At 38.1% G+C, this 24,187-nt stretch overlaps 1 protein-coding gene across 1 annotated transcript in view; it reads left to right on the forward strand.

Moving 5' to 3' along the window:
• The window catches only part of MORC1 (MORC family CW-type zinc finger 1), a 167,818-nt gene that overhangs the window by 136,934 nt on the left and 6,697 nt on the right, over nucleotides 1–24,187 (forward strand). Inside the window, exons 22-25 of the mRNA XM_060197115.1 lie at nucleotides 1,226–1,292; nucleotides 6,683–6,829; nucleotides 16,085–16,172; nucleotides 18,542–18,595. Coding sequence (XP_060053098.1) covers nucleotides 1,226–1,292; nucleotides 6,683–6,829; nucleotides 16,085–16,172; nucleotides 18,542–18,595 — 356 coding nt within the window. The remainder of the gene's footprint in view (nucleotides 1–1,225; nucleotides 1,293–6,682; nucleotides 6,830–16,084; nucleotides 16,173–18,541; nucleotides 18,596–24,187) is intronic.

Genomic DNA, 24,187 nt, shown 5'->3' on the forward strand with positions numbered 1-24,187 from the left:
TGTATATTGTAATGGATAAATTGTTAATACAATTTTGATCCTGAAATTAATATTTAATGTCAAATACCAATCCAAGGCTTGAAAGGAATAAATTGTGAACTTTTTTAAGTGACTGTAATTATAGAATAGTTGACTACTGGATTAAAAAAAAACTTACTCTAATTGCAAGTTATAGAATAAAACCAATAGTGCTTCCAGTGTGCTTAGTGCTTAGCTCTATATTCTCTTTGTGCTTCCCTAAAAGAGTTAGGCAGATTCTCAGCCATTTACCCACCATCAAAACTTCCCTTTTATCTGCCATGTTCCATGGCATGACCTTCAGTGGCACTAAACTTGTCCTCAAGGGTTTGCTTAATGGAACAAGACATTTGGACAGTTACCACAAAGAACTCTAGAGATGGATGGAAGAAAGTAACATTGACTTATTGCTTATACTGTCTCCAAGACACCCTTCAAAATCAGTCTGCAGGGCTCAAAGCAGTTCTGTTCACTGTGAGCTGGAAACAAATGATTCACCTTTCTGAACCTACATACTGAGATTATCTAGGTGATTCTAAATTGTTTCACCTTAAAATTTGATTCTGTATCAGAGACTCATTTCTGATTAGATTGTCAGAATGTCTTTAAACCTGAACCCCAAATGGAAGAGAGTCTGATTTTTGATGGTCTGGGAGTGGGCTGGTGAGAGAACTGACTTTGAACAAACTTGGTAACTGATCTCCTAAATACCAGTGCATCATTAAAAAGAAAATTTTTTAAAAGTTGTAAGTGCCCAGTGATGGCACTCACTTGAGAGCATATGTTAACATAAGACTATATGTTAACATGTGTAGGAACTATACTTCAAGCTCCCAGTTTCCAGCTGCAGGGGAAAAGGTTCATGAGCAGTGAAGTAGTGCTGCAGCAGTCTTTTTCTTTCTTCTATCTCACCCTCCCCTCTCAATTTCTCTCTATTTTTTTCAAATATGAAAAAAGTAAAATAAAGCATTAAAATGCTTTCTTTAAAAAACAAGTTGTAGAGGCTGCTGGTTTAGTATATTGACTGTATACTCTTCATTAAAAAGTCACAGTAAACTATCTTAAATGGTGCGGTTTTATAAAAGGGTGCTTGAATACAACATTAAATGTGCAAATAGTTAATGACCTACTAACATTTCTTTCATGTAACTTTACTTTGTGATCTAAAAAATGTAATTCTCTTTATTTTGTCTATCTTCTTTTGAAGAAACACAGGAGCTGTGCAGTGACATGCCAGAAATAAAGAGAAACCCTTCATTTTCTAGTTGGCAAAGGTGAGTGTACAGCAATTATACAGATTCCAAGTGCGAGTAATTATATTGTTGGAAAGTAAGTATCAATGTTTGAATACAAGAAGAAAAATAATAGCAACAAGCACAGGCAATTAAAATGAAGCCTCATTTTACAAAATAAATGAGAATGAATACAACGCTCTAGATTTCTCACCTTTCTCCCCAAACCTTTTTCATTTCTTATTCTAAAGATTTGAGAATAATGAAATGGGGCAGACTTAGCTCCCTACTCACAGCAAGTAGCTAATTAAAATTACTATAATGTAGTCAAAAAACTGTAAATGTCAGATATAAAGTATGGCTATAAAATTGTGAACCATTTTATTTTTGTGTTTGGCTTATTTTCTTGTCATAGGGATAGCAATTTTAACAGACATTGAATGCTAGAATTTTCTTAACATGAGACTTTTGCCACTTTATAAACAAAATCAGTTGAATATTTTGGATACCCCATAGGTTAAAATAGATGTTGTAAGTATGGATGGAAAAAGAGTTCACTTAGATGATATGCTTGCCATGGCATGTGCATGACCACATTTGAGCCCCTCCCCATACTAAAAGAGTAGATACTGTAGTGTCTTTCTGTCTACCCCTGTCATTCTAGCTGAGAAAAAAAAAAGTCAGCCAGAATCAGTGAAGTTTCAGTGATGACAAAAATATAAGTTCTCAAGGAAGCAAACATATCTTTAAATTTAATCTCAGTGTAATTTGTGTAGTTCTGTTTTCTTTTGAATCACTTCAGCTCACTTAGTTCTGAGATTCCAAGGTCTCAGGTTCAACCCCTGGCACCACCATTAGCCAGAAATGAGCAGTACTCTGATATTTCTCTCTGTTCTCTCTCTCTCTCTCTCTCTCTCTCTCTCTCTCTCGCTTCAACCTCCCTCTCTCTCTCTCTCTCTCTCTCTCAAGCTTCCCCCCTGCAGGTAGGGACCAGGGTCTTGAACCCAGGTCCGTGTGCATTATAACATCTATACTTAGCCACTGCTAAGTATAGATGTTATAATGGGGTTATAATATGTTATAGATGTTATAATAGATTGGGGTCCAGCCACTGCCTGGACCCCAATCTATATTTTTAAAATCCTTATTGCTATTTAAAGCCTCATTAAGTCATCTCAATATTTTTACTCTAGTTTGCTTATTCTTATACTTCCTACTGGATGTTCACTCATTTCACAAGAACAAAGATAGAGACAACAAATCACAAAAGTTTCCTCCAGTGCCTTAGGACTCCCATGTGGTGTACCAGAAACTCAAACTGAGCTTCATGCATGTACCCTCTCAGGAGAACCATCTCACCAGCCCTTCTGCACTATTTCATTTATATTTTTAGTTATTAATGTCATTGCATACATTTTTTAAAACTATCTTTTTATTTTATTTTATTTATCTTATTTTATTTTATTTATAAAAGGAAACACTGACAAGACCATAGGATAAGAGGGGTACATCCCCACACAATTCCCACCATCGGAACTCCATATCCCATCCTCTCCTTTGATTCCTTGTCTATTCTTTAACCCACTGGGAGTATGAACCCAAGGTCATTGTGGGATGCAGAAGGTGGAAGGTCTGGCTTCTGTAATTGCTTCCTGCTGAACATGGGCGTTGACAGGTTGATCCATACTCCCAGCCTGCCTCTCTCCTTAGTGGGGTGGGGTTCTGGGGAATCGAGCTCCAGGACACACTAGTGGGGCTGTCTGTCCAGAGAAGTCTGGTTGGCATCATGGAGCCTGGTGGCTGAAAAGAGAGTTAATATATAAAGCCAAACAAGTTGTTGACTAATCATGAACCTAAAGGCTGGAATAGTGCAGATGAAGAGTTGGGGGGTCCTCCATTTTGTAGATAGCTAGTAGGCATATTTTAGTTATATTCCAAAGTGCCTGTGGTGTGGCTATACTAGTTTTTCTTTCTTTTTTTTTTCCCCTGAGCCTGAAATCTGATATGCAGGTGGATCCAAGTTATTGTCTGGGGAGATGATGTCATGGCTGTAAAAAAGGGCCAGAAAGCTGGATCAGGAAAGAGAGTAGCTCCCAAATATGGGAAAGGTGTATAAATATTATTAACTGTAAACCCCATTGATCTGAGTCAGGCAGTAGCGCAGCAGGTTAAGAGCAGGTGGCGCAAAGCACAAGGACCGACATAAGGATCCTGGTTTGAGCCCCCAGCTCCCCAACTGCAGGGGAGTTGCTTCACATGTGGTGAAGCATGTCTGCAGGTGTCTATCTTTATCTTGTCTGGGATGTGGTGCAGTGATAAAGCTTTGGAGTCTTGGGCCTGAGGTCCCAAGTTCAGTCCCCAGCAGCACATGTGCCAGAGTGATGTCTGATTCTTTCTCTCTCCTCCTGTCTTTCTCATAAATAAAAAAAAATCTTAAAAAAATTTAAATTATATTTATTTATTTATTGGGTAGAGATAGCCTAAAATCGAAAAAGAAGAAAGAGTTATGGAGGGAGAGAGACATAGAGACAGTTACAGTACTGCTTCACCACTCCCAAAGCTTTCCCCCTGCAAATGGGGACCAGGGGTTCAAACCCAGGTCCTCGTGCACTGCAACTAGTCCACTCAACCAAGTGCGCCGCCATCTGGCCCCTAAAAAGTATCTTTGAATACTGCAATATGTACATTAAAACTACAGCCCAATTCGACCTCGTCAATGTGCTCCAGAATCTCATCTCTCCAGATCCCTGCCTCACTAGGGAAAGATAGAAATAGGCTGGGGGGGGGGGGGAGGATATGTAGTAACATTCTAATGCCCATGTCGAGCAGAGAAGCAATTACAGAAGCTAGACCTTGCGTATTCTGCACCTCACAAGGAATTTTGGTCCATACTCCCAGAGAGCTATGGGCTAAGTGTTAGGGGAAGATGACTAAAGGGCTTTGATCTCCAATTCTATCAAGACCTAGAGAGAAGAGAGAAAAAAAAAAGAGAGAGAGAGAAAGAAAGAAAAGAGGAGGGACACTCAGAAGTAGTAGTTGTAACTTAGAAAGGAAGAGAAGGCAAGACCATAGAAAAAAAGGGCAAATATGTAAATACAGATAGATAGTTATAGAAATAATAATCAACCCATATCTATGATCTTGGGAGAACTAATGCAGTTTCCAGTGGAGGGAATGGGCACACAGAACTCTGGTAGTGTGAAAGGTATGAAATTATACCCCTGTTAGTTTGTAATTTTTGTAAATATTAAATAACAAATTAAAAAAATTACAAACTACAGCCCAATTGAAACACTTCTTTTTTTTTAAACACCAGACTGCCCAGCTCTGGCTTATGGTGGTGCAAGGGATTGAACCTGGGACTTTGGAGCCTCAGGTGTGAGTGTCTCTTTGCATAGCCATTATGCTATCTACTCCTACCCTGAAACATTCTTAATGGACATATCTTGATAAATTAAGAAGTTCGTGGTGGTGTAATGAGTGAGATGATAAAATAGCAATAATTATTAGGTACTAGTACTATTTATTGATTTTTTTTTTCCTTACAAGAGCACTGCTCAGTTCTGTGTCTCAGTTATAGTGTTGCTGGAGACTGAGCCTAGGACCTTTCTTACCTCAAACTTGAAAGTCTGTTGCATTACTTGAGGAGTGATGGCTCTATCTCCTCAAGCCTTATTGAGCACTTGTTAACAGTAGGTTAATTTATTTGTGTATCTTGTGGTACCCTCAGCACAGACACTATTGTTATGTGGCAGAGAAGAAAAAGATAAAAGAGAAATCCTCTGTGTGTGTAGAGTGAATTTTACCCAGTACTTGTATCCCTCCATTTTTTGAAAACTTGTATAAAAAAATCTCAGCAGCAAGCAATTTATAATCATTGTTCAAGTAGTCTTTAACAAACAATTCAGCACTAGTTGTGATGTTCTTAGTCCTAAATAAAAAGTTCAGCTGAAGTTAGTATAATGAGTGCCAAAGATCTGTTGACAGTAGAAGCACTTACAATTTGGTGTAAGCTATTATCCAATTAGAAAGGGCCTCACTGATGCTAAGTTTTTTTAAATGGGATTAATGGTTCACAGTCAACAGTAAAATACAATCATTTGTACACGCATAACATTTTACAGTTTTTCACAAAACACTTCAACTCCCACTAGATCCTCCTCTGCCATGATGTTCCAGGACATGACTGATTCCAAATTTAAAACTCCCTTAGAGTTGTAGCCCTATATTACCTGTCCCCTAGCCACCTTGGACTATTTTGTCTCCACAACTGAAAGTTTTTGGTGCTCATTAACATAGGACACTGTTTTATGCATCTTCATTAGGAGGCTGGTTTTTAAAAAAATTTTTTAAGGCTGCAACCAATTATCCTTTTAGGGGACATATCAGGTCACTAAACTCCCACATAAGAAACCCTCTTTCTAATAGCACTACCTGCCCTGCTTAAACTAACATCATCTCCAGCCCCTTTGCCTCAAGCCTCTCACTTTATCTTTCTCCCTGGGAACCCCACACCAATAACTCTGACCTTTTTGCTCTTCTGTAAATAGTTCTGCCTATTTTCTTATTCCAGGCTCTCTACATTTCACTTGTAATACTCTTCCACATCCAGATCCAGATTAAATGTTGCTCTCAACTAACCTTACCCCATTTTTGTCTCATTTCTGTACATACCTTCCCCTGGGCTAAAATAAAACCTAGTTGATGAGTCTTTTACATTAAATAGAAGGTAGATAGTTTATGACTACTATTATTAGGAATGAATAATTATATTCAGTTCATTTTAATGGAAGCTTCCCCCAAAACCTTGAAACAAGTTCTTTCCAGCGAAAATAGTCACTTTTCCAAAATTAGAATTGTTTTTAGATGGGCAGAGAAGAAGGACATAACCCTTACCAAGAACAGGCCCAGGCTAACCTTATGTGGGAGGTACTATGGAAGAGTCTCACATACTGGAATGTGTCTCCCTGTCTATGTCCATCCCTGAGTGAGAAAGTAGACCAGAATGGTGAAATCATGCAGGCACAAGGCCCCACAACTGTAAACAAAGAAAAAAATGTATTTTATATAGCTATATAAATGACAGGTTTTTAAAAAAAATTTTAAATTATATTTATTTATTTATTGGATAGAGACAGCCAGAAATCTAGAGGGAAGAGGAGATAGAGAGCAAGAGAGACAGAGAGACACCTGCACTTCACCACTAGTGAAGCTTCTAGCCTTCAAGTGGGGACCAGGGACTTGAACCTGGGACCTTGCACACTATGTGTGTGCTTAACAAGATGCGCCACTACCTGGCCCCAACAGGCTTATTTTTTTTAAAAAAAAAAAAACATTACATGTATAACCTTGCTTTCATTTGTTGCATAATAGCATTTCTTTTTTGCATATTATCATTATTAATTTATAAACTTCTGCTTGCTTTTATCCAGCGATCTCATGGAAAATTTGAATATTCCTAGACACAAATCCAGAGTGTCTCAGATTGGTGATTGTAAAGCTGCTTCTTCACTGACAGAGTCTTCTCAATGTATACCTGTCACTGAGCAAACAGTGGAAAAGCTGATGTCTAATTTAAGGTAAATATATATGCTATTGTATTTCACATGATTTGTTGAACTCACTAAGCGGCGACAATGTCTACCCTTAAATTCAATGGTAATATTATTGAGAAAATTAAGTACAATGCCTTTTTTCACCTATCTCTTAACTACTGTGATTTAGATATACCTTTTGTTACATGTCACTTGACATAGAAGTGCAGACACTAAGTGCCTATTGTTAGTTACATGGCCTGGCAATAAGATAAATGTTCTCCTCTCCTTAAATAAGACAGTGAATTATTTTTCTTTTCACATTTTCTTCTTTTATTTTTATTTATAAAAATGAAACACCAACAAAAAACACAGGATAAGAGGGGTACAACTCCACACGATTCCCACCACCAGAACTCCATATCCCATCCCATTCCCTGATAGCTTTCCTAGTCTTTATTCCTCTGGGAGTATGGACCCAGGGTCATTATGGGGTACAGAAGGTGGAAAGTCTGGCTTCTGTAATTGCTTCCCCTCTGAACACGGGCACTGATAGGTCGATCCATACTCCCAGCCTAAGACAGTGAATTCTTTTTTTTTATTTTAATTTTAATTTTTTATTTATAAAAAGGAAACATTGACAAAACCACTGCAGTGTACAATGAATGAATGTTAACATTCATGGGTGTAGTTATTTGAGGGATTTAGATCTCTTAATTTCAGTTCTCAAAGGACAGAGATAGGGATGAATTAAAGGCTGACATCAGAGTTTTACTAATAGACCAAAGCATGGGATTTGAAAGCAGGCCGAAGAAGTTACATATAAAATAAGGCTTAAAAATAAGTGGGGCCAGGAGATAGCTCACTGTGTAGAGTGCATACATTGTCAGATCAGAGATACTAGGTTTGAAACCCAGAACTACAAAGGAATACATGGATAACACTAGGGAGAGATCCAGGATTGGTGAAATCATATTGAGGTGTTTCTCCTTCTATCTCTAGGTCTCTCTCTCTTCTTTTCTCTCCAGTCCCATCTCCCTCCTACCCTCACCCTCTTTTCTGTCTGCCCTCCCTCCCTCCCTCCCTCCCTCCTTCATAAAATGAAGAATGAAAAAGCGGAATGGAGAAGTCACTTAGCAGATTTAGCAGTGGTATCATGCATGCCAGATACAGGATGCCCTCAGTTCTCAGCTTGGAGCAGATCAAATTGTTACCAACAATTGATTTGATTTAGATTCACAAACTATGTGTGTGAAATAGGTTGAGTGTCTAAATCTAGCATAATGGTTATGCAGAGAGACTCTCATGCCTGAGGCTCCAAAGTCCCAGGTTCAATCCCCTTCTCCACCATAAACCAGAGCTGCTCAGTACTCTGGGGGGAAGAAGATCTCTACAACATGCCCTGAGAGTGAATATTTCCTTTTGGACAGTTACTTTGTCTTTTTGACTAGTGACTGAAAGATCTTTCTGATAAAGAAGGCTGACAAATAGCAAGAAAAAAGTGAGAAATGGGGCAAATATTGGTTGTCAGAAAAGTCATGAAGTATATTTCTGTGTTTTTCAATGCAAAAAAAAAGCATCGTGACTTTTCCAAAAGCCCTGTTAGAACTATGTAGAGGACTACAGCTCCTACTCAGCTCTATTATAGTCCACTGTGTGGAAGGAAACTTCTTTGTTGAATTTCTTTATTGGGGAATTAATCTTTTAGAAGGAAACTTCTTAGCACAGTAAGACATAGACTCAATTTTGTAGCTCCAAGTCTTGATGACAAGTTTCTTGTGGCAGCATTCAGGGTCATGAAACTGTGCTTATACTGGTACAAAGGTCCCAATTACAATCCTTTGGCAACACCGTTTTTGCTTTTCACTTCTTTTCTTTTCTGTTTCCTTTTTCTTTTTGGTAACTTAGTGATGATTTACAAAATTGTAATAGAGGTATAATTCCATATGGTTCCCACCACCAGAGTTCTGTGTCCCCTTCCCCTCCATTGGAAACTATGTAGTTCTCCCAAGGTCACAAATATGGACTGATTCTATATCTGTCTATATCTATTTGTATATATTTCCCCCTATTTTTTCAACAGTCCTACTTTCACTTCCTTTCTTAGTCACCTCTACAACTATTACTAGTTCCAGGTGTCTTTCCTCTTTTTCTCTTCTCTCTCAGGTAAGAGAATCCATGTATGGCTTCCTCTGCTGTTTTCCAGATTTGCTTCCATTTATTTTTTAAAAATAATTTTGTTTGTTCTTAATAATTTTCTATGAGGTTATATTATACCACACCCACCACCAAAGTCCCATATCCCCACCCTCCAGCCTCCCAAAGATAACCACCATAGTTCTCACCAGTCTTACAGTTTGCTTGCTTCTGTTTTGTTTGGATTTTCTTTTTTTTTTTTTTTGGCAGTTTCTCCACTGCACATGGCTTTCAGAAAGTTGACCCATATCCCCAGCCCTATTCTATCTCTCCCTAGTAGGGTAAGGTTCTGGAGAGGTGAGGTTCTAGGAAGCATTAATGACACCATCTGCCTAGGGGAATCAGGATGTAATCATAGTAGCATCTGCAACTTGGTGGTTGAAAAGCAGTGAGATGGAAAGCAGGACAAAATATTTAATAAACAGGAACAAAAAAGTAGAAATAGAGCAGATGAAAGTAGGGACGTTAGTTAGGGTGGAAGAAAGCTAGGAAGTCTATATTAGGTATGTCCCTAGGAGCCTATGTCTTAGTAACTTAGCTTGAAGTTGATAGCTAACATGGGAATGGACTAGAAATATTGTCTGGGAAAATGGTGCCAGAATTGATAATAGAACTAGAAAGCAGGATTAAGGTAGAGAGTTGTTCACAAATATGAAGAAAATGTGGGAGTTGGGTACAGTGGGTTAAGTGCATGTGGTGTGAAGCACAAGGCCTGGTGTAAGGATCCCAGTTTGAATCCCCAGCTCCCCATCTGCAGGGGAGTCACTTCACAGGCGGTGAAGCAGGTCTGCAGGTGTCTATCTTTCTCTTTCCCTCTCTGTCTTCCCATCCGCTCTCCATTTCTCTCTGTCCTAAATAACAATGATGACATCAATTAACAATAATAATAACTACAACAACAACAAAAGAAAATATACAAATGCAATTGACCGTTTACCACATTGATCTAACCTGATCTATTCATATTTAGGACCTGTACAACTTTAGGAGTCTGTACAACTTCGGAGTCCCTGTCAGACTAATCTCACAGTCCATGGTCACAGCTAGGAACATTCTAGACTGCACTCATTTCAGAACCAGTCTTACTTGAGTGGCCGAGTAGAATGACCCAGCCTCCCTTTGGAGAGTGGGGCAGCCCCCACCATTACTAGTTCATAATGAGAGTACGACCCTGAAGAAGACCACAAAAGGGCTTAATGACATTGCCAATGGGTGTGAGCAGTGATGGTAAAAAGAGGGATCTATTAGAGTTCTAGGCCCATATAATCTAGGGGGGAATCTTAGGATTCCCTATTTAGGACCCCAGCTGATAGTGACCAAAAAGGCTAATGTTAAGTGAGTCAAGTCTCTTGCTTGTTTCCAGGTTTTATAGCTCCTTCTTTATTTGACTAACTTGGACTTCCTTCCAGCTGTTAAACCATTGAGTGCTCTTTGTTGTATTCAAACCAGTATTAGGTTTATGAGATCTGGCCTCAAGTTAGGTAAGACATAGACCTAGGATTTTAGTAGAGTCTTAGCCTCAAGTTTTTCCAGCAACATAGTTTTTACATCTATTTAGTCCCAAGAAAGTGGAGGGAACATCTCTGGTTATATGTAAATGGTTCTATCTTGGACTTTGTAGCAGAAAATGTTTTCACTAGTAATATTAAGGATCCAAAAAAAAGTGCTACCCAAGAAATAAAACCAGAGTGTTATGTTTCTAGCACTAAGTTTTGAATATTAAATTAGCCATATTACCTGAGTTGGCAAGTTAGTTATCACCTGTTCTACAGACAATATGAGGCTTAGAAAAAAAAAACAGTTGCTGAATGATCTAGTTGGGTATCAGTCCCATATCACCATATCCCACAGTATACTTCCTTAAAAGGGCTTTTTTTTTTTTTTTTTTTTTTGCCTATTTTCTTACCTTCTGTCAATATTTTCTCAGAAGTGACTCTTCGGTACTGTAGCAATCCATTTGAATCTTGTTTGTTAATTGTGAGTTTTAAGGACCAGGATTATCAATTAGTCACTTAAACTTGGTATATGTACTTGCCTATATCTGAATAAATGTGTGAACATCACTAAAATATATACTGACCATGTAACTAATGATTCAGATATTTCTTCTAGTGAACCTGTCCTTTGTGAATCATTAATGTATTCTAGGCATTCACTCAACTGCTTTCTATACATTAGCACTTTAATCTCAAAACTCACAGGGTTTGTATGCCTCCTTACTTGTTTTTGTAAATGCATGACAGAACTGAATCTTTGAGAAACTCACACATTCAGAGTCACGACAAGCAGAAGACAATAACATAGCAACTAAGGACAGTGCTAGGTTTAGGTCCAGGCTTCCTTAATCATATCCTTTGAACCACCTTTATGTGTTCATTAACATAAAAATATTTGTAAGTACATACGCACATATGTATGGATGTGGATGCACACAAACATATACAAGCTTCACTTACACTCCACAGTGTGAACCACGGAGTGATCCATCTGGTTATGTTGGAACAAAGTTTGGATGCAGCACCAACATTTTTTTTTTTTTACACATGACTAACTTTTGTTCTATATCAAAGTTTTACCATTTTAAAAAAGTTTTTTATTATCTTTATTTATAATATGTATGTATTATAGAGACAGCAAGAAATTGAGAGGGAAGGAGGTGATCGAGAGGAAGAGAGACAAAGAGACACCTGCAGCAATGCTTCACCACTTGAAAAGCTTTCCCCCTGAAGGCGGAGACTAGGGGCTTGAACCAGGGCCCTTGTGCATGGTGACAGGTGCCCTTAACCAGGTGTGCCACCACCAGCTTCCATCTTAGCTTATTATTACTGTTCTTTTTAATGAGTTATATGTGATCATATGAGGGATACTCTGATTGAGTGTACCAAGATAGTAAAGTACACCCACTTCTGTAGACAGCAATAGAGAATTTTACAGAAACCATTTCCCCTAATACACATGAAAATCTTTAGTACTTAAACTCATCCTGTTGCCAGCTGAGCTCTGCAAAAGCCAAGCATATTAAAATCAGCTCTTTTACACTCCAGCTTGAATTTTTTTATAGTAATCTTTCTAAATGACCAGTGAAGGGATTTGTACACAAGTCTGTACCTGGAACAAAGTCAGCTCTTCATTTATCAATTTTTCTCTTTTGCCTTGAGCAACACGTAGTTTGCTTTCTCACAGTTCAACAATGAAAATAGATTTCTCATCATCTTTTTTTTTTTTTTTTTCTTCTTCTGTGCTGCACTATTCTGTATCTGGTCCAAAGAGTTTTCTTTATGTTAACAAGATTTTAAAATGTTCAAGGTGTGAAGATTGTGATTGTGCACAAGGTAGAGATCACCATGTTCTTCACACCCATCAGTCTTGTGAGACAGGATCTCTAAAGGGAAAGCTATCCAGAGGCAAATTGGTGGGGAAGGTCAAAGGCTGAGTGTGGGGAGTCCTGGAGCAGAGAGAGACAACTGAGAGTACAGGAAACCTGCCTGGGCCCGATGGCAAGGATGACGTTGGGGTCCTTAATAATCAATAAGCTGGGGGGTTGGGCAGTAGCGCGGTGGGTTAAGTGCATACCGCACAAAATGCAAGGGCTGGTATAAGGATCCCAGTCCGAGCCCCCAGCTCCCCACCTGCAGGGGTCGCTTCACAAGCAGTGTAGCAGGTCTGCAGGTGTCTATCTTTCTCTCCCTCTCTCTGTCTTCCTCTCTTCTCTTGATTTCTCTCTGTCCTATCCAACAACAACAGCTATGACAATAACAATAACAACTACAAGGGCAGCAAAATGGGAAAAATAGCCTCCCGGAGCAATGGATTCATCCCAGTGATAACCCTGGAGGCAAATCATCATCATCATCATCATCATCATCATCATCATCATCCAGAGAAGTGGCACAAAGTAGGAATAACTCAATCCAAGAGTTTCCGTACAGATTTTATGAAGTCATGTATAGAATAGAACTATGCTTGGAAAACTTTTAGTAATATGAAAAAAGTGATTAAATTTGATCCAGGAGCTTCCATACTTATGGAAGCAGTTTCAGTTTCCCAGTGAAAAATGCAAATGGCCTGGGATACTTTCTTCACTTTCTCCCTCACCCCTAACCCCACAGTTGAGTAATCCTGCTCTTTTTTGGGGTACTCTATGTATGGGTTAGGTATCCTTTCCTATGTATTCTTCATAGTACTATATTCTCATTTTTTTATCCTAGTTTTTATTGTGTTATGTTGAAATAGCTTGCTTCCTTGTCTATATTCCTGCCAGGTGGAACCCTGTGGTAACAATGTAAATTCAGGCTCCCCGAACATTGGCTGTGTTTTAGTCAGAGTTCAAAAATTCTAATAATCATGACATTATTCATAGAATTCTAACACAAAGTGGAAGAAAAAAACTGTGATTTTAGTAAAGCTACTGTGTAAAGTTGTATTTTATTTTAAAATAGTATCTATCTTCAGAAGTAATAGTACATAACTGAGGGAAATTATTCACAATATAGATACTATTTAGTATTAATGTTGCTGTGAATATTCCAAATTTTTAATAATCCAGAAGTTTTTCTCTCCTCATCCTGCCTCTTCGCCCTTTCCCACTCACTACCAAAGGTCAACACCACCTAGTAACTGTTTTCTAGAAGTACATTCTTAGAGGGTTGTTAATATACTCTAAACCTGAACACAAAAGAATTTACATCAACTATAAAAATAGCCACTGCTCAATAAATATTTTAGCTTTTGTGTTTGAGAGGTAAGGTTGAGTAAGGGGAGAGGAGTGTTTTGTGTAAAAATAAAAATAAAATTTTTAAAGAGCACCCTTTTGCTTTGTTTACTAAACCAATCATCAGCTTGACTACCAACTCCCTTTCCAGAAACTCCAGTTGCAGATTTTCTGTCTGTGCATTTAATTTCTGCTTGTCATGTATATACCTGGAAGCTCCTTTTCACCCTACACCTGCCTCATCCATCTTCTTTCTACTTAGGCAAATAACTGTGAGAAGTGTGTAGTGTGTGTGTGTGTGAGTGTGTGTGTGTGTGTGTGTGTTGGGGTGGAGAAGACTTATATTTTGTTTATGCAATGCTAAGAAATTTAATTTGGCGACTGAATCTCTTTAAAGTTCTGCACACAAGACAGTGGACCTAATGGGTGTTGTATTGTTTAGTGGAAAACAGAGGGGGCTGGGTGGTGGCACAGTGGGTTAAGCACACATGGCGCAAAGTGGCGTAAGGATCCCGGTTCGAGCCCCCAGTTCCCCACCTGCAAGGGGCATCACTTCACAAGTGGTGAAGCAGGTCTGCAGGTGTCTTTTTTTCCTTCTCTTTGTCTTCCCCTCCTCTGTAGATTTCTCTCTGTCCTATCCAACAACAACAACAGCTGTAACAACAATAACAGCCACAACAAGGACAACAACAAGGGCAACAAACTGGGAAAAATAGCCCCCAGGAGCAGTGGATTCATAATGTTGGCACTGAGCCCCAGCAATAACCCTGGAGGCAAAATAAATAAATACAGAAAATTGAGAAATGTTGTGCATGTACAAACTATTATATTTACTATTGACTGTAAAACATTAATTCCCCCAATAATTAAATTTAAAAAAAAGAAAAAAGAAAGTTATGCACACAAATAGTATTCTTAGTATGCTAGGAATGTAAGTTCTAGAAGGAACAGCTGTTTATCTTTTGTGTACCATGCTGTTACACAAATAATACACAAGAGCACCTCAATATAAAAACATACTGTACTCTACACACTTTAAAGATATGGAAGTTATAAATTTCTAGATTGCAGATCCTGGGGATGAAATATGTATCATCTATGTGATTAAACCTACAAAATCCATCACTCTAGAAGTGGAGGATGCTACTATTATTTGGCAAATCCAAGCACCTGTCAGAACAATGACCATTACAATTTAGATGGAGCAGGGTCCATGTCTGATTTTTAAGAGTAATTCTGGAGGCTATGATGAAAGGCATTACTCTGGGGGAGTTAAGTTCTTTTATTTCTTATGAAGAAAAAAGTTAGTAAGCACATAGCTTTTTCTTTTTTTTTTTTTTTCCTCAAAGAATGTTGTGGTGCAAGGGGGTCTGGCGGTAGCACAGTGGGTTAAGCGCACATGGCACGAAGCGCAAGGACAGGCAGAAGGATCCGGTTCCAGCTCCCAGCTCCCCACCTGCAGGGGGCTCACTTCCCTAACTGTGAAACAGGTCTGCGGTGTCTAACTTTCTCTCCCCCTCTCTGTCTTCCCCTCCTCTTTCCATTTCTCTCTGTCCTGTCTAACAACAATGACATCAACAACAACAATAATAATAATAACCGCAACAACAAGGGCAACAAAAGGGTAAAAAATGGCCTCCAGGAGCAGTGCAGGCCCCAGCAATAACCCTGAATGTTGTGGTGCTGAGTACTCTGTCCAAAATATTGAGGCAAGTGAAGAGCTGTCCTAATATGGATGGTTCTGGAAGGAAATTCAGAACCCAAGTTTGTGTTCCTATAGTTTTATCATTTTATTGGGGAGATAATGTTTTACCAGACAATTACTGACACATGGGTACAACCTCTCATATCTCCATGTTGGTTGTCTGAACACAGTTTCTACTGCCCATCCTTATCTTTCTCCACCACCATGCACTGGGTCCCAACTACTTCTCACCCCATTTCACCCCCATCATCTCCTACCCTAGAGCCCTTTACTTTGCTGCAATTCTCCTCCTTTTAATAATAAGCCTTTTGTTTTAAGAGAAATGTAAATTTGCATGCTGGTGTAAGGAATAATACAGATAAAACCTTTTACCATTTGCTCAGTTTCTATTGATGGAAAATTTTGCAACACTATCACTTAGGAAGCTGGTATTTATTGCGTCAAGGTAAAGAAACTTTCCATCTTCATAAGAAGTTTTCCTCTTGTTCTTTTTTATGGTCCTGCTCACTCCCCCCTCCCCCCATCCAGCCTGTGTGTTTTAATGCCAGTGGTTAAAACAGATTTGGCAGTCATGAGCACTCATATTTGCCAAGATATTTAGTACCTAGGAGACAGAACCAGTTCTGTCAGGGAAGATTGCATCTCTTTTCCCAATATCTCACCAGCTCTGATGCGCTTATATTCCTAGGGACATTCTTCTATATTTTTTTCCTGAGTATCAGTTACCATCAGAATTTAGCTGCACATCTGTGGAGGAACTCATGGCAAGTCCTAAGGTAAGCTGGTTTCTTTAGTACTTTAGAGGAGTGACAAAAATAAACTGATTTTCATCTTCAGTGAAGAAGAAATGTAAAGAATTACTGTAAGAGGAACTAAAAAGACATAAGGAATGAAATAGGAATCCTTATCCCAAATGGGAGCTTCAGTGTTAAATGTGCATTTAAAACCTATGTGATCAAAGTTTTAAAATTTGGGGAAGATTGGGAGTCAGGTTAAGCACAGGCAGTGCAAAGCACAAGGACAGGCGTAAGGATTCTGGTTCGAGCCTCAGGCACCTGCAGGGGAGCCACTTCACAGGCGGTGAAGCAGGTCTGCAGGTGTCTGTCTTTCTCTCCCCCTCTCTGTCTTCCCCTCCTCTCTCCATTTCTGTCTGTCTTAGCCAACAACAACAACAACATCAATAACAACAATTACTACAGCAATAAAACAACAAGGGCAACAAAAGGGAATAAATAAAATAAATATTTTTAAAAATGGGGGAAGATCTTACATACTGATAACCAGTGGTTGCAGAGCTAAAATGAAATGTGGCATAGTCCCTGACTTCCTTCCTCTTACAACAAAAGCAGATTCTCACACTTCCTCAATCACCTTTCATGAGGAGTTTAGGTGAGGATTGGGTGGGGTCAGCTATGTTAGGTGCTCAGAACACCGGTCTTATAAGAATCAGTAGAGAAATGCCACTGAAAAGATGAAGGGAATTATATTATTAGATCTCTCAAGGACAGTAACATATATGATTGAAGGAAAACTTTTAGTTACTTGGCCTCTTTTTTCTTTTTTAATAAAACAAAACAAACAACAACAACAACAAACATTTTATTTTGGGAACCTAGTGGTGGTACACCTGGTTATGGGCACATACTACTAAGTTCAAGGAACAGTGCAAAGATCCTGTTTCAAGCCCCCAGCTACCCTCCTGTAGGGGGAATGCTTCACAAACTGCTAAGCAGGTCTGCAGGTATCTCTGTTTCTCTTTCCTTCACTATCTCCCTCTCTTCTCTCAATTTCTCTCTGCTCTATCCAATAAAATGGAAAAAATAGCTGCTAGGAGCAGTGGATTCATAGTAATGAGCCCCAGTATTAGCTCTGGAGGATATACATATATATATATATATATATATATATATATATATATGATTTTATATATGTATATGATTTTATATATATATGATTTTATATATGTATATGATTTTAATGAGAAAGATACAGATATATCAGATCTTTGCTCAACTCTGGTTTATGGTGTTACTAGAGATTGAACCTGGAACTTCAAGCAAGAAAGTCTGTCATTACACTGACTCCCCAGTCCGTTACCTGACCTCTGGCTAGCCCCTAAGCTAATAATCAACCTCAGGTTATGGTAAAGTTGAGTAAGGTGTACAGGCCAAGAGCTGCCAAAATCAGGTCACTGGAGTGAAGAAGAGCCTGTTGCTGTACCGCAGAGCAGAGTAGGAGGGTTCTTTCATGATCCCCCTGGGCTTCAGTGTCATTTGGAGCAAGTTGGATAAAAGGAAAAGGACTATCAGTGAAAAGACACCAAACAGTGAAGAATTTGATAGAAGTGCCATATGCCTTAATCTCATCCTAGGTGATGTCCTTAATTTTCTCATTTATATCTTTGGGACGTGTTTTTTTGGTTTTTGTTTGTTTTTTTACCAAGCCACCATCAGTGATCCCTGTGCTGACAAATGTGACAGTCAACTTGTGCTGACAAATGTGACAGTCACTTAGTTGACTACTTTATCTTCTTCAAGTACTTCTATCATGTTTGCTTCCATAACAACACATTTCACTTTCTCTTGTCTCCTCTCCTTTTTGTCAATGCTAGCACTCCTTTTCTATTTGGTTTCTAAGTGCTGGCACAGCTGGGGCTGTTTCCTGGACCATCTATTCCAATCTATTGCTGTTTCTCATTGACAGCTTCTGAGTTTTAATATCCAATATATATCCAACTATCCAATATATATCAATGATAATTTTACCTATTTCTCTGGCATTCCCATCCAAGAAATCCAGATTCCAATTCCAACAGACCTTTTTGACATTTGTTAGAATTTTCAATTGTCATTTTATTTTTTTCTTCATCATTTTTTTATCTACAGATTCCTTTTTTCTTTTCTTTTTTCAAACCATGTTGCATGCATTATATAAGATCGCTTCATCTTTTCTTTGGAGCCAGGAAGGTATACTTCAATTAATTAATTTAATTAGACGCAGAATTAAAAGATTCTGAGTATCAGTGTTGGCTAGGTCTAGTCTTTGATACATTTTTTATACTAGTAACTTGTATGTTAAAACTTGGTTGTAGATATGCACTTTCTGAAAGTTAATATCCTGTTCTATTATCATTTACAAAAAACAGCTGGAGCAGTGCCCAGAGCAGACAAACAAAAAGCTGAAAATTTGTTTCAACCAGGTAAGCTCCTTTCAGTGCAGTCATTTATATTTTAAATAATCCTCCATTCCAAAGGAGAAATAATGCACATTTCCAAATGTTGGGTTTGGAGAAAAATTCAATTTGCACTCACTATTCAAGATTTAGATTAATGTGTAGCATATCAGATGTCACAAAACAACATCTTTTTGAATTTTAAAATGCAAATGTTTTCACAGCATAAAGCTTATGAAACATTTGGAGAAGGACTACATTTTGAATTGGAGACATTCAGAGTCTATAATAGATTCGTTGAATTCTCAAGACACGATTTTTTATTCTTTAAAATTTATTAGTAATTTAATAGTGTTTTACAAAATTTTAAGAGTTCAAGGGTATACATTTTATACCCACATATGATGTAAGTCACTAAACCCTCCACCAAAGTTCTGTGTCCCAATCCCTGCCCCCAATAACCACCATACTTCAACAGAGTGAGATACTGGTTTGGTTGTCATTTTTCCTCTGCTAGTTCATTTGCTTTAGTAACCTATATTCTGCATATAAGTGAAACCATTGGATAGTTGTCATTCAACTCACTTCCTTTAGATGAATCGTTTCCAGTTCTAGCCATTTTGTTCCAAATGATACAATTTCTTCTTTTTGATTATAAAGTAGTACTCCACTGCCCACATATCCTATAATTTCTTTATGCAGTAATTTGCCATCTGGCATTTAGGTTGCTTCCATATTTGGCAATTGGACATAATGCCGCTATAAATGTAGGGGCACATCCTGAGCCCTTCCCTATGCCTCCTTTGTCATATCATTATTCACTCGCCCAGCCCACACTTTGTGGATCCTAGTCAGTATTGCCTCCTATGTCAACCCTTCCACAGTTATCCTTTGTGAAAGTTGTCTTTGCCATTCTGTATTTTGAGAGAACCTTAAAAATCTGTTTCAGTATTAATTAAATGCTCTGTCTTGTAGCGTCCTTTTTATATTTTATTTTCTCGCCAACTAGATTACAGAATCCTTGACATTAATAGTATTCTCACACCCTGTATCCTAACACCATCAATTAGCACCTTTTAGTGCATCCAGGACCTTAAGATTTATGCACTGATTCAAAGTCAACAGTCTGTCCTACTGTCTACCTCCAAAGCTGCTCACTTGTATGTCTCTGTTTGCACGATACAAATTTATAGAAACAGTATAATGCTTATGCAAACACCTTTCATGCTTGAGGCTCCTAGGTCTCAGATTCAGTCCCCAGCACTGCCATAAACCAGAGCTGAGCAGTGCTCTGGTCTCTGTCTCTGTCTCCCTCTCTCTGTCTTCTTCGCTCTCATAAAGTACATAAAATAGAAATCGATTTTTAAAAAAGGAATGAATTGATTTTTCCTTTTAAAAAATTATGAATGTAGTAAACCTACCTCACCTTGTGCAAACTTGTTAGCATTCTGGAGCTTCAGAGCTGTTAGAACTCAGACTTTTAAAATTGAAGGTAGAAAATTAAAATCTCAGTTGATCATCCTACCTTTCAAATCCCATTTTCATTCTGAATTAATAGAGTTGAGTAAGAATTTTTATTTTTGCCACAAACACCTCTACCAACAAAGGTTTAAATAGAATGAAGACTCACCTTATTACAATTTCCTACTAATTTTAATTAAGATGTTCCTATGGGAGTTGGGCGGTAGCGCAGCGGGTTAAGTGCATGTGGCGCAAAGCACAAGGACTGGCGTAAGGATCCTGGTTTGATCCCCCGGCTCTCCACCTGCAGGGGAATTGCTTCACAGGCAGTGAAACAGGTCTGCAGGTGTCTATCTTTCTCTCCCCCTCTCTGTCTTCCCCTCCTCTCTCCATTTCTCTCCTATCCAACAATGATGACATCAGTAACAATAACAGTAATAACTACAACAATAAAACAACAAGGGCAGCAAAAGAGAATAAAGATTTTAAAAATTTTAAATAAAATAAAATTTTCCTATAACTAGAGAAGTCTTTTTATACTGAGCCTTAAAAATTGTCAAAAATATTGCCTTTTATAAAAAAACCTTAAAGAGATACAAGTCTGGGAAAAGACAGAAAAATAAATAAAATTGTCTAGTAGTAGGTAAAGAAAATATAGTTTGTGTGTTACAAAATAATAAACTTTGAGCAACTGAATATGACTAAATGCACTGTGCTAGGGGAACATTTTAAATGTCTCATGATATTAAAATATTTCATTTTAAACTTTTTGTTTTAAAATAATTATAGAATTACAGGAGGGGGTAGGTGGTGATGCATCTGGTAGGGCACACATGTCACTGTGCACATGAATCTGGTTCACATCCCTAGTCCCACTGCGGGGGTTGGGGGATGGATGCTTCATGAGCAGTGAAGCAAAGCCACAGGTGTCTCTGTCTCCCATTGTATCTCTCTGTTTACCCTCTATCAATAAATGGCCACTGAGAATGGTGGAATTGTGCAAATAATAAGCCCCAGCAGTAGCTCTGGTGCAAAACATCAATAAAGTATATTACAGGAGATTACAAAATAGTAGAATGTACCTTTCACTCAGTTTCCCGCAGTACTTAACATTTTACATAATTGCATAGCTACAGTACAGTATTGTAAGCAGAGAATCAAAATCGGTAAAATGTAAAGGGGGAAGGTAAAGCTGGAAGGGGCTGTGAAGCCTAATGTGACCCAGTGGAGAAGATGGCACTTCAGCAGTGGGTCTGAGGTGTGCAGACAACATATTTTGGGGCTGTGTAAAATTGCACCCAGCAACAACCACAGTCTTACAGAACTACAGTTTTCCTCATGGAAACTACATTTAATTAACTTAAAAAATCAAATTTCAAAAACTGATGAGTTATGTGTGTTTCCTTTTTACCATATGTGCTTGTGTGCACCCCCACCCCACCAAAACCAAGACAAAGATCTCCCTTCATCATGAAACTCTCCCTTATACCATCCTTTATTTTTGTTAACATTTTAAATTAGTGACTTAATAATGGTTTACAAGATTATAAGATTACAGGGTAATAGTTCCACATCACATCCACTACCAAAGCCTATGATACCCATCATAGTCATACCCACATACACAGGTATCTCTCACCCTGGCAGCCACTGCTAATTTTCCAACTCTATGACTTGTTACTTTAGTAATAGTGTAGAAATGGAATCATAGTTTGTCACCTCACCATTGGCTTTACTCAGTTAATCTAATGTACTTCCATTCCATTTAAGTGTTATTAGTAATAGAATGTTTCTTTTTTATTGTTGGTGATTAATGCTGTTGTTTTTCCATTAATCTTGTTTTGAATGTTTTTTTATCTTTTAAATATTTTTATTTTTATTTTTATTTATTTATTTTTAATTTGGAGGCAGGCCTTACATATGTTCAATTTCGCTGCCTCAGGTCACTTTTTTATACAGAGAGGCACAGAGAGGGACAAACAACATAGAACCCAAACTTACTCTCATGCTGTAACATATGTCATGTGGTGCCAAGGCTCAGCCCTGGGCCACATGGATGGCAAAAGACATTCATCTTCCCCAGTGAGCTATCTCTTGAATTCTGTTGTTGCTTTTAGTAAAATTAAAAAAAAATATTGGATATTGTTTAGGATTGCACAAGATATACAGTTCTAGATTTCTGGAAATTAAGAATTCTGGTAGCATCTCAATTATCTAAGGCTCTGTGGTTATTCCAGCTGAGCTTAATTACTTGCCCCAATCCACCTTAAGGTCATCATAGGAGATAGCCTTTCCCTGAGATTAACTGAAATCTCCACTGGAAGCATTTTTGAAGCTTCCTACAGGTAATGATTGCAGCCTTAGTTGTAAGTCATCAGTTTCTTATAGATTGAGTTGTAGGTGGTTAAAGGTGAATTCCTTCAAGATCTCAGAATATAGCCTAGATTCCAATGCAGAATTGAGCCATGTATCTGAAATCCCTTTGCTGTGAGTGCTGTATATCTGCTCTCCAAACTTCCTACCACTTAGCGCTAATTGGGTCAGGCACTGAAAATATACAGATGAATGAATCTTTTTTTAGCACTGAAACTGTACTCTAGAGGCAGAGACAAATAATAAACAATATTGTGTCACATAGTGAGAGATACTAAATACATAAAAAGATAATGTGATCTTCTATAAAACAATAATTACACAAAGGCCAGGGGAGAGAGTATGTATGTTGGGGAAGAAGAGGCTACTGCAGATGCTGTGAATAAGGAATTTCTGAGCCATGCTTCAACACAGACCTGAGGCAAGGAGTGAACTTTGTGTCGATCTGAGGTTGAACTTACTGTCCAGAGAAAGCATCAAGTGAAACATTTGAGGCAGCAGTGATCTTGGTCTTTTACTGGAAGAAAGAGACTTAGAAATCTAGAAATAACAAGTATGGGTAGATACCATTATCTAGTTCCTAGTGCATCACTTAAGCATCAAGCAATCTAAGGTTAAAAACTTAAACCGTCTTTATATAGCAATCAACAAACTTCACAAATAGTCTCAACTGTAATAGACTGCAGTGTGTGTGTGTGTGTGTGTGTGTGTGTGTGTGTGTGTGTGTGTGTGTCTGTCTAAGTGCGCACAGTGCCAATGTTTGTTTGTCACTATGGAGTGATATTTGAGCCCTTGTTCCCAAATACTCTCCTCAACTAATAGCACATCCAAGCATAATAATTAGGGCCTGGAGATATATCTTACTACACATGCAGCATGTGGGAGCATCATGGGTAGCACTAAGGAAACTCCATGGATGGTGAAATGGTACCTTGATCTCTCTTTTTTAATTTTTTAAATTTCTTTATTGGGGGGGTTAATGTTTTACAGTTGACAGTATATGCAGTTGTTTATACATTCATAGTATTTCTCAGTTTTCCACATAACAATACAACCTCCACTAGGTCCTCTGCCATAATGTTCTAGGACCTTGGTCTCTCTTTCTCTCTCTCCCCACCTCAATACAGAGAGTAAAAATTGGGTCTATAATTTGGTGGTGAACATAGTGTGGAATTATACCCTATAATCTCATAAACCACTATTAAATTACAAATTTAAAAATTTGGGTCTAAGAAGCATCACAGTGATAGTTCACAGTTTCATTCCTTGGTGCTGCACACTCAAAAGAAGAAATATAAGTATCTGTGGGACAGGTTACTAGCATTAATCCAAAGAGAATGCTGTGACTCAAGGTTTTACTACTATTTAATAGATAACCCACACCTTTTTCTCAAGTGTAATATTTTCTGTGCCTTACTTGTACTTTCGCCAATAGTATATGATATTTCCATACTAGTATGATCTCCTTCTGTAGACTAGTATCCTCGTGAGGGCAAAAGCTAAACCTGAACATGTCTTTGTATCACATATAATTGAATTCTGTACTATGAACTTAAGAACTAGTAACTGAATGTTTATTAAGTAGAAGTAATTATATTTAGGTAGGTTTCCTGGTTTTTGTTTTGTTTTGCTTAAAGAAAATTATAGAGGAGGAACTCAACTAAGGAAGGCTTAATGAGGAAAACATGGAGAGTGCATGAGAATAGCCTGTAACATATATTAGGGAGTGTGGTGGAGGGATTGCTGACAGGTGAAATAGATGATGACAGAGGATACTATTTACAA

The sequence above is a fragment of the Erinaceus europaeus genome, chromosome 9, assembly GCF_950295315.1.
Source record: "Erinaceus europaeus chromosome 9, mEriEur2.1, whole genome shotgun sequence".
In the NCBI taxonomy this organism is placed as follows: domain Eukaryota; kingdom Metazoa; phylum Chordata; class Mammalia; order Eulipotyphla; family Erinaceidae; genus Erinaceus; species Erinaceus europaeus.